Genomic DNA, 11,867 nt, shown 5'->3' on the forward strand with positions numbered 1-11,867 from the left:
GATCCATGCAAAGAAAATTACAAGACAGTTGATTCCAAACTCTTCCTGTCATCGATAAGTGGTTATGAAAACTGCAAAAGAAAAATGTTTTTGTAATGTAACTTCAGAGCCTATTTGTTAATAAAACTTGTAAATGGAGTTTCTAAAATCATTTGTTAAAAATCAAATTTTCTCACTTGATGTCAAGTAATATCTCACGAGGCGCAGCTGAGTCTAATATTGTCTTAAAAAATTAAGTTGTTTCCAAATTTTTCGCCTCAAGCATCTTAAACAACTTTTGTTGACGCTTGAACGATTTCAACGATTGGAATCAACATGAAATTGTTTCTAATTTAATGAAATAAAAAGAAAAGAGTTGAATTGAAAAATGACAATAAAATGTTTATGAAATAGTGTTTTATTATTGTGAAAAAACAAATTCTTATGCATAAAAACAAGAGAAAAACATATGTCGCTTAAAATCATCCTTTAATTACATGATTTCTGTAACCAGGTTCTCTTTAAAAAAAAAAGAAAGTAAAACGCCTGTAAAAATACTCTAGAGCACTAAATAATCGATCCCTCATTCCAATTCAATTTTTTTTCAACAACCGATTCAATTCTCGTTTTATTATTTATTGAGGTAAGCGATATATTCAACTCATTCATTCCTATTCAGTCCCATTAAATCGGAATGTAAATTACTCGAAAAAAAGAATCCAAAACAATGTTGCATTGCTAGCTGTCACTTAACTGAAAAAAGCAACCATGAATGCTTTTCCTCAAAATATCCACTCCACACTCAATTTATGTCCACCCCTAATGTTCTGTACTCCTATAGACCCCTATAACACAGTAAAAATCTAGTCAACTTTATCAGGTCGACAAAAATGTCTTCTGCCACAAGAAACTATAAAGGTTTTGGCATTGGTTTGTCTTTTAGTCTTCCAAGCCTATTTTAATCCTAAATTGTTTAGACTGTGAAATATTTAGTACACCATCAAATCTTGTCCTGCGTCACAAACATCACCGCAAAGTGGGCCACGATCCTTATATTTATAGTTGCACGAGCAACAAAAATTTGCATGCTCCATTGGCATATCACCTACTTCACCGGATTCGATAAATTGAGGAATCCATCCAGTTGAACCACAATAACAACAATTGACTCGTAGACATCTTGTGTACTCTAACCACTGATCAGCTATGTATTCCTTCGGTGATTCTAATATTTCAGCGAGTAATCGCTCTTTTCTGATAATATCGCTTCCGGTTAACGAGCCAGCAAATAAGCATTGACGTGGAAGCCAATAATTTGGACATCTTTGTTGTTCGAAGTACATTTTTAAAAGATTCAACATATCCCTGGGTAAATAAAAATGTAAAAAAAACAAACAATATTATAATAATCGCTGTCTATCTGCCTGCCTGTATATGTATGACAGGCTATTTGACCGTGGAATTTAACACGAGATAACGACTATTTGTCTCAAGGTACTGTTTTTAATTGGCTTTACACTTTAAAATAATTGCTTATTACATTTTACATTTCACAAAATGGAAGCAAGAAAAATGCAGTGAACTCTATAAGTCATAAAACCAGTAAAAGGTAGTTGATTAATTTTCGCAGGAATAGCGCTATTTCAATATCCTTTTTCATTCCGCAAAATATACAGCCGTAATAGGCATACTAAGATTAAAACGAGGTTAGTTTAGAGACAAATTTAATTTGTCAGCAAAGTAATGCACATATAGTTTAGTTACCTTTACTATTTCTCAAATTAACTTGTCAAATTGGCAAACTATGAACTTTTGATAATTGGAATTTATTTTTTACCCATTGGGCGTATTAAAGTTGTTGGTTTGTATTTTGTCTAGTGTTCAGCTAGCTAAGGTTGGTTGGCTTAAATTTTATATTTAGCTACACTAGCACTAGCTAGCATTAGCTTTACTGGCTAGCTAGTTGAAGCTTTAACCAATGTTGTTGGCATATATACACACTTTATAATATAACATCTGTAAATAACATTATTTGGGCATGTTGGGTTGGTGATACTTCGCTAAATAGTCTTTGTGTTATATACTCGACAAATTGCAATACCAGCAATGCAATCACCCAAGGTAAAAGCATGCTTACTCGTAAGTACCCTTGAGCCTTGATTATTTAAAAATTATGGTCTGTAAAAATGTTACAGTTACAGCTACAGAAAACCGTTGTTGTTTTTTAATTCAGAAATTGTTCTGTCAATAAGTAGTATTTCTATAAGTATTGCAAGATTGTTATTCCTTGACAGGCATACCTATGGGTATTGCCATTTCTTTGTACCTAAAGACAAAGATAAACAACTTATGTAAGAATAATTTTTAAAGGTTTCTCTTCTTAGACAAATCTGATAGAATTAACATAAAAACTTTTCTGTATTATACTTCTTAAGTTTCCAAATTTAAGTACTCTACTGTAGAAGAGAAATAGATTTGTTATAAACAAAACTACGTACTTTAATCAAATAATAATAAATAGGCTTTTTTAATGGAGAATTGTGCATGATTAAATTTGCCACGATTTGTTTCAAGTCACATGTTGTTCCAATGCTTCCCTTAGATATGTTTAGTATTTAATCGATTTGCCCCAATAACTTAACCAGAACGCCTAAGAAAGTTAAGAAAGCTTTAAATATATACCGACGGCCTTATAACTACTAAATGGCTTTGTTTTATTTTTAAAGGAAAACTCAGACAATATGGCCTTACAAGTTTAACACTGTCATTATCAAAATAGTTCATGGAGGCCTAATCTTCATTTAAGTTAATCTTAATTTAAGTTAATTCCAACAAGAATAAGAACAATTTTAAGAACCTTGAATTTATTTTCTTAGAGAAGAGAGCAATACTACACCTACTAAATATTTTTCAAGGAATGATAAACCGACAACACTAATATGAATCTGAAAAGACAAACCGAAAAAATAAACAATTTGTGATTACTGAGTACATTGGGTTAGTCTCTTATAAAAATACGGAGCTTCCGTGTCTCTGCGTGTGACTTTTGCAAAGTGGATTATATTCTTCATAATTTTCTTTGGTAAAGTCTATAACACATTACCTATATATTTGTTCCGTAATTGACCAAACTTTAATGTTAAAATAATATTGACGTTAAAGAAAAGTATATTAAGATTACTGAAGCCATTACAATGCATTTAAAACTTTGAGGCCAAATAACTTGGAAAGAGGTGGTGACATCATTGATTTTTCACCACGTGGGTAACTAGGGACTACCTAGGACCAATTTGGATAAGTTTCCCAAATCTGGGTCTCCGAATCCGTTTCGGAATACCCGGGTTGATGACGTCATCAGAAAACCTTTAAACCTCAATATCTCAGCAACCGTTTGTCAAAGATACATTTTCTTGATCACCGTTTCAAGATCTATACGATAAAAGCAACAGGTATATAAATTTCAAAAAAAAATGTTTGTGGTTTCACTGGTCTGTGCTGGCGTCAGCAAAATTTTTAGACTGTTATATGTCCTTAGTTGTTCGCCCAACACATATGATCTTATACGTTTTCTTGATCAGCGCTTAAGGTCTACACAATAGCAACGTGAAAATAAGTTCTAAATTTTTTTATGGATGGGTTGCTGACGTCATCAAAATTCAAATGACCCTTCTTTTTCATTTTTATTCTGCCTCAGTGGATTTTTCCGCGGACTTTGTCGACTAGTGTTTATCATAAACGTATATTTAATGGAATGGGTAAAACATATTAGCAGGAGAGTGTGACAATAATAACGATATAAAGCTGAGTAGCACATCATCTCTGTGTACATAGCTAGCTATAACAATTTACCTATAATATCTGGCTAGGATGAAAAGCTGGGTAACATTTGTAGGAAAATATTACAGCCAATACAATTTTAATATATATAAATTATAATTCTATAAGCTATATGAATTTACAGTAAACTAGGTAAACATTTTAGACCTTACAGTATAAAATATAAACTTTTTGGAGGAGTAAGAAACAAGACGTTTGTTGGCTAACTATAGCTAGCTACTTAACATTAAAGTTGTTATAAATATACACTTAACATTAATAAATATTCATAATTTTTGTCACACTACCACTACTAATACCCTCAATACACTTTTATTTACTACGATTCTTTCAATATGGCAGTTGAAAATTATAAAACCAACATTTGTCGATAACTAAGGTCAGAACAGCTAGTAAACAACTTGCCGTCCTGAACTTTATCTAAAATAACCTCGTTTTCATGCAATGTTTTGATTTTTTGCTACCACGGCTGAACATGAAAAGGCGATATTGAAACAGGTCTATTAATTTTCAAGAAATGCGCGAGTTTTTTTTTCAATTTTGCGAAATTTATTTACGCGAAAATTATTTGTAAACTCGCTGTTCGAAAAATTTACGGACATTAATTCTCGCAAAATTTGGATTTTTTTGATTTACAGTAGCTTTTTCTTCTGATTCACCAAGAACTACTTAGTATATATGTGAAATTATTTTATTTCTCGCAAAATAAAAAAGGAAATTAAATTTTATTTTCTGTAAACCTCTGACGAAAATTAGTTCACGCGAAAATTAATTCCCTTAATTAACCAACACCTTCTTATAAGAAACTTGGTTTTGGTTCTAAAATTTTCTTAATTTTTGTCTAAATATAATTTTTTTATACAAATATAAGTTTCTTATTCGGCTTCTTATTTTTTGGTGGTCCAGATACTTTTTCTCCGCGATGTTTAACATTGTCAGTGATTCCAATTTTAAACAAATTCGCTTGCTTTATTTTTAAATGCGTTTGAAACGAATTTTTGAAGCACTTGTTATTGCTACAGCTTTTATGACCGCAGATCCTTTTGAAAATAAATATTTGTAACATATGTAATAAAACCTCCAATAATCCTTACATTAGTACTTCTGTAGTGATTTCTTCATTGTTTCCATCCCAGAATTCAATTCTTTTCTTTTCCACCACTGAAAACAAGATGCACTTTAGCACATAACTTCCCATTGGTCGTCCTTTTCGATTCAAATGGCGTTTATTTATAGCTTTGAAAGCAAGGTATGCTGTTCGAGCCTGATGCGGCATGTGATCAGACAAAATAATTTCAGCTTGACTGAATGAATATCTCCATTCCAGACCTGGACTTCTTCCATATGTTGTATACTCTGCTTGCTCTATGAGTAAGATAAAGTCAATTGTTTACCTTTTTTGCATAATATAATAGGATAATAATAAGCAGATAATTCATGCTTATTCGTTGAAAATCGATTTTTTTCACTCAATGTCAAGTAATATTTCACGGAGCGCAGCTGAGTGAAATATTGTCTTAACGGATACACTAAAAAATTAGTTTGTAAATGTTTCCGCCTTAATTGTCTTAAATAAAGATAAAGTCACTTGTTTAACTTTATGCATAATAACTATTATCTCATTCATTGTATTCAATTAAAAATAACTTGAGTTATTAACTCTACATATAACCTTCGTATATGAGATACAAGTGTAGTAATCAGATTAGGTAGCATAGTAGGAAAAAAGACTAGGTAATATGCAGTCTGAATACGGTAAAATTTACAAGACAATATAGTTCTAATATAACAAAACATATTTAATTATATTTTGCAAAACTGCCACTAAGGGTGCTTGGGTGAGTCTGCAAAACTAACTAACCATGTGTTATTTTCCTGCTTATTCCGCCCTCTTGTTTTCAAGGTCACGTGACATAGCAAGGTGTACTTTCACTGTATCTTGACAAACATGCCTTTAATGAATTAATTGTGAAATAAATGAAATACCCCTTAAGAGGCTTGACACATGAGGAGAGCTGGTGCGGTTAGGCTGACTAATTATAAATATCACAAATATTTTACAGATCGAAAGTGAATTTAAAAAATCAGGGTTTATTGCGGTTATGTGCAAATAAATCCCTGAAAATATTACAATAAAGTTCAACATTTTCCTATTTGTCGACAATATTTTTTTTATTTTTTCCATGTATCCATCGTTATTTTCATAAATTTTTATGTTAGGGAGAATGTTACGTAGGAAAACTTTTCTTACGTCAGGTTTTGTTTATATGTAGACTTTTGTTCACATATGCGTAAGTCTCTTTCGTTATCCGAAAACATTTTAATTATATTTGGTTTTGTTTTGATTGAAGTTTTTAAATTTAAGTCGTTCGAAAGTTAAATCGAATGCTTAATGGGCAATTTTAAAAAAAATTAAGAGTACTTAGTAAATCATTTTTAAGATAATTCTCTATCACCTTTAACTTCAGGATTGCTTTACTACATTCTACTCACCTAATGTTAGCTTCACCAGCTCGTTGGTCGATTGCTTTGGTACGACATGAATGCCTAATCGGCGAATTGTCTCTACTGCTTCCTGAGGAGGCCAATTCCGTCTTCGATTGTTGTCGAAAAAGTCTAAATATTTGTTTAACTTACCCAAAAAAACATCTCGAAACAAGTATTTTGGTCTGTAGTCATTGTATACGAATTATTTCATATCTTCCTAACTGCTTTTAGAAATAAATAGCATACCCATTGCCTCTGATGGCCAGTACGAACAATGAAGTGCCAGTGTAAAATCAGCATGAAACAGCAACCTTTCTCTTACTTCTGAACTGCACGTACACCCACAGAGCATTAATTTATTCTTTGTCAAAGTACCGACTTTTAACGTCATCGCCGGACCCGATCGTTCCAACGTCACTCTTGTATCTTTCCCTAACGCGCAATACCGTTGTTCCACTGCTGACGTAATTTCCTTTGAATTACTTAAAACATGAGAGATAACTTCGTGAATATTTGTACTGGATAATAAACTGCACCCTTCACCGTCAATATGCCGCCGCAAACAATGTTTCTCCCATTGCAAAAGGTATTTATCTTCCAACTTTAACCACAGGTATCCCTCAGAATGTTCTTCTGGCGCTCGTAGGGCACGAAAAACTGGTGACGGAGATTCACCTGATACTCCATTTTTACCTAAAGATAAGAAAAATTAATACAATAAATAAGAACGATCTGGAATCTTGAAACTCTATCATAAAAATTCCACACGTTTACACAAGGTTAAAACTAAAACCTGTAATTTTAATCACATTAACCTGTTAGGTAATTATTCGTTCGTAAGAGTATAATATATTATGTATATGAAAGACATACCCACAGTCACTGCATCGGGAATGAGCATAATATCATAATCAGAAGCCAATACACTTGAAGACGGCAATAGTTTCCCAAATTTCTCTCTCAAACTACCAGATGGTAAAAAAGTGAAAAAAAAGCTTGGAAGTTGCGTAGTCAGCGTTTCTAAGATGGCAATCATGAATTTGTTTTTTCTCACAGATGTTATAAGGTCCTGCAATAAAGAAATAATAAATGTTGGTTTAGACAATTTATTAAGTCTATTGTGAAGCAAAACCATCAGCTATAGCTACATTGCTAGCTATAACTTTCTGAATATCATAATGTACTTTATCCTTAAAACATAATCTTTAACAAGTCATATAGACGTAGAGCTACTTTGTACATCACTAACATATCGCCTGGCAGCGAGCACTGGGAGCCGCAGACAAACCCATAACACTACGTTCGACAATATGTAAATTTCGCATGCAGATAACACATATGGATTGCAGGTATATGTAGATGATTGTTTGTCATGGCACATCCGTGTGTGCATTCTCTACTGTAAATGGGTAACCATGGCCCTAACCCAACTTGTTTCCGAGCAATATGTTACCTGTGCACGAAGTAAATCTACTTTTACATTACTATACTGTTTATACACGACCGTCATGATTACAGTGGGATCACTCTAAAACATTGTCTAAAGCGGACACCTCTATATAACGTACACTATTCCTTGGAACGAACTGATTTCAGGTCAAACTCTCACAAGAAAATCTCTATAAGACGGACTGTTATAGGACGGACACTTTTAAACGGACACTTTTTCTCGCACCAAATCACATTTTCTCTTGTAAAAGCTCTGTGTAAAGCGGACGCATGAAGAAAACTTATCGCAGCCCTATAATTGACGAGGAAAGTCAAGACATGCTGTCATCAGTTACGAAAAAAGTGGAGAATTTCCAAATATAAAGAATAATACAAGTTCAATTCATCAAATTGTATGTCCATTTCCTTGATTTGAAAGGAATAGAACAAAGAGAAAACGTAAATAAACCAAAGAAGTCATGTTTTTTGGCAAAATTTTGCTCTGAAAGTGATTTTTGGATACAATCTTTAAAAAGCGGACAACTCTATAAGACGGACACCTTTTTTGCACCAATGATGTACGCTTTAGAGAGATTCTACTGTAAAAGTGTGGATGGATGTGGTATGACAAACTATCTCTTATATCTTTTCTCTCTTGAATTATCCTATTTCCCTGTAATTATCACCAATTCCTAACACTACACCTTCCCATTTTAATGGTATCGAACATGGGAAAACACTTCAATTTTGTGAAAACATATTATTTAAAAGCATAAATGCAAAATTGCTTGCCACAAACCTGTGAAGACATTAACGGATCTTCTTCATATCGCAACATAGCTTGGTAAAGTGTTAAAGGTGAAACGCAATCACATCAACAGCAACACTGTTGGAAACACGATCGCAATATTCCTAAAAACTTTCCTCTTCCTTTCAGACTGCAACATGGATAGAACATGAAACCAATACAACCGAACGGGAAGAAGAATATGATGACTAATATAAACACGATGCATGCACCAAGCATGGAGAAAAGACCACCTGATGTTCTTGACTCGCGTTCAGGGTAAGTTATTAAAGGTTGTGGTGCGAATGTTTCAGTGAGGCTGTCACAAAAAAAGAATTAAAAATTCAATTCAAACTGCATATTTAACTTCAAACGAGAAACAAGTGCAATTTTTACTTATTTTCGATACTATAGTGCAAAAATCTTTTATTTTTTCTCCGGTGTAAAAAAACTAATTTTTTTGGATTGGTTTTGTAAAATCATTACTTCATCGAGAATTTTTTTATAAAATAGACATCAACATTCAGTTATTAGTGGCCATGTGCACTCCACCGCTGTGAACATAATTTACCCGGAATTTCATTTGAGACATTTGTAACACGCTGAAGGAGAGTATGCTTTGAATAAAAAACGGAGATTTTAGGTTAAAACCAATAGGTCTTCTGTTCGAAAAATAGATAAGAATATTGACCATTTTTGTTATAATTTTGAGAATCTTATTAAAAAAAACGTGTATAAGCATTTTTTAACTCACGCTGGTTGATGTGTCATCACCTCCATTTGCGTTCTAAAAAACAAAAAAGAGGTGTTAAACACAAACATTATAGCAGCACAAAAAGTTTGGCTAAGGCTTTATGTCGCCTAACTTTGTATACTTTACAGACAGGAGGATTCCTTGCTTCTTTGACTAAAATTAAGTATTTCCATGCTTAGTTAGGCTAATGCGCAAATCAAAGGTAAAGGAAGTTCTCATAAATTGTATCTAACTTTTATCTGCCCTTTTCCTTTTTATGTACTTGCTTTAGGCTGAATGTTGCTTCAAGGCTGATTCGTTTTTTGAATGATTTGATCCTCATGCTGCTTTATTGAAAGAATTTAAATAAGGAATCCACTTATTTTTCTGTATCGATATCTGGGAAATAAATTGAAGTACGCTAAACTTGGGCTATCTCTAATATCACGCTATCTCGAAGGAAAACTTTGATCCCATCAGCATTTACGGTCTCGCTAGCTGAGATCTGTCCCGCTATCTTGAACTTACTGGTATTTTGAAATAATTTCCTTGGTACAAGTTACAATCTTTATCTCGTTTGATAAATTGCAGCTGATCGGTTTCATTTTTTTCCAACGTTAATACCACTTTCGAATTTTCGAACGCTTTACAGAATGTTTTTTTTTGTTTTTCTCCACTTTGTGTATATGTTATCTACAAAGTGGTATTTCATCAGAAACTACACAGAACGCGAGTAAAAGCTGTCCAATGGCACAGTAATATAACAACAGGACGCTAATCTCTTGAACGGACTTGTAAGCATCATTCAGTATTTTTCTAATATTATATGAGAGATTATATTTAGTAAGATATAGGAAGATCCGAATGGGGATTCTGAAACTCCTACGCCAGCGTTCAACCATAAACTAAAAAAGTCATCTGGTGTCAAGAAAGATCAAGATGTATCTGTTGCAGACAGAGTTATGTTAAAAGCCTTAGAGCGATTGGATTAGCCTCTTCAGACGTCTTCCGCAGTTGCAAACCTAAACCTGAGTCCTAATGAAAGCAAAACCCAAGAACCATTGTTTGGTAGAATGATTTCGATGAGTTTGCTTGATATAGAAACTATGTACACTCAAGGAAAGTGTAAACTTCAAATATTGCTACTGCAAGCCCCTTTCGTTTGTCTATGTAATAACCATGGTCGCACCCAAAAGCTTTTTCGTTGCTTTCCTTTTTTGTACTGAGTTGTCTTCACTTTTACTGCCAGCGATGGCGCCAGAATTAAAACAACGTCTTCTTGTTCGCAAATTATTTTTAAAATGAGCGCGCAACATTTATTAGAACGCAACTGCTTGTACAAGTACTTGCAGAAGTATGGGAGAAAGTTTTGATTTTTCAATAATTCTAATATTATGTAAACTTTAAATGATTGGATAATATAAATGTTGAGTGTGATTTTTTTATAATTCCTATCTATAAACAGCATCATGCACACACATCAGTGCGTTCGGAACAATTTTTTATTTTCCTGATTCAGAAAAAATTTAAGTGGCGATTTTTTTCTTGTAGATTTTAACAAAAAACAATAATACTTATAAGTCCCTATCCAGACAGTTTTCTTTATTTTTTATTATATTTTCCCCATTTAATCTATTTACACACAAAAAAAATATTAATAAAATATATAACGTTTACCCGATTCCATGATAAGCCATGTTGCGCGCTGCTCATAAATGAACTTCAGATCGCTTTTAAAGTTTTTGTACATCAACGAGTTGATTCAAAACAATGAAGTAAAAGAATTCTCAGAAAAACTAAAAATGCTTATGTGGGAAAGTAATTGGTAATTTTGGTGGCCTGAAAAGACATGAAAAATAAATTATTTATGTCACGTGGATTTAACGTCTAGTTAAAACAAAATGCCAGAGAACTGGTAGTGAACCACCAGCGGAGTCACAGAACAAAGAGTCCAGATAAACAATGAAGAAAAAAATTAAATCAGGGGAGGAGAACAAAGCAGCATCCTTTCAAACGAGGCGCGGTAAAACAGCTTTACGTCTGACACTACGAATAAGAAAGCTGTAGCAAAATAATATCATGTTGGCTATCTTCGTGAAAATTAAAAAATGACAAAGCAAAAATCTAAACAAAGCAAGATCTAAAAGTCATAATTTCCAATAAACGACACCTTCTTATTCTTATAAGAATGAGAACAATTTCTACGAGCATCAATGTTCTTATTTTTTTTCCATGACTTAAAGGAGAACTAACGATTGATAACAAGTTGTGCTTAAAAAGTTCATTGTGAAGATAAACTGTTTTATATTTGTAAGCTTTGGTTCTGGAGATAATAAAGATGAATGTAGTCCTACGGTCACCGCCATGACAGTGTGGGTTGAAACGTTCTGTTCGGTATGATACTAACTTGTATGACGTAGGGATGTAAACAAACGCATTCTGAATAAAGGAAGCAAGGAAACGCTAAACTGTGCCTGCTGTGATTGTCTAAGAGTAATTTTTTTTTATCGCATTTTGAAATAAATATCTTTATCAGGATAAAATAATGTTTCAACGTTATAAATGTAGTAATAGAATTTTAAAAATAAGTCTCACTTTCAAAAAATGAGGATTAGG

General features: G+C 33.0%; 1 protein-coding gene across 3 annotated transcripts; it reads right to left on the reverse strand.

Moving 5' to 3' along the window:
- Positions 1–819: 819 nt before the first annotated feature.
- Positions 820–11,156, reverse strand: LOC130641024 (uncharacterized). Of its 3 annotated transcripts, XM_057447653.1 has the most exons (8): positions 10,929–11,156; positions 9,273–9,305; positions 8,531–8,837; positions 7,177–7,372; positions 6,550–6,996; positions 6,310–6,432; positions 4,911–5,181; positions 820–1,344 (listed from the first exon to the last, which is right to left on the reverse strand). In XM_057447653.1, exons 3-8 carry the CDS (start codon positions 8,567–8,569, stop codon positions 969–971), a joined length of 1,452 nt encoding a protein of 483 aa, XP_057303636.1. In that variant the 5' UTR covers positions 8,570–8,837; positions 9,273–9,305; positions 10,929–11,156; the 3' UTR covers positions 820–968. The 3 variants fall into 3 exon arrangements, with proteins under 3 accessions (XP_057303636.1, XP_057303635.1, XP_057303637.1); XM_057447652.1 differs by lacking the exon at positions 8,531–8,837; XM_057447654.1 differs by lacking the exons at positions 8,531–8,837; positions 9,273–9,305.
- Positions 11,157–11,867: the final 711 nt, after the last annotated feature.

Source organism: Hydractinia symbiolongicarpus, chromosome 4 (assembly GCF_029227915.1).
Source record: "Hydractinia symbiolongicarpus strain clone_291-10 chromosome 4, HSymV2.1, whole genome shotgun sequence".
Classification (NCBI taxonomy): Eukaryota; Metazoa; Cnidaria; class Hydrozoa; order Anthoathecata; family Hydractiniidae; genus Hydractinia; species Hydractinia symbiolongicarpus.

Coding starts and splice junctions, on each gene's coding strand:
- LOC130641024 (XM_057447652.1), bottom strand. CDS start 10,964: ATGAGCAGCGCGCAACATGGCTTATCATGGAATCGG. Junction 7,373..9,272: donor GTGATGACACATCAACCAGC/GTGAGTTAAAAA, acceptor TCTTTATTGCAG/GACCTTATAACATCTGTGAG. Junction 6,997..7,176: donor TCCCGATGCAGTGACTGTGG/GTATGTCTTTCA, acceptor TCTTATCTTTAG/GTAAAAATGGAGTATCAGGT.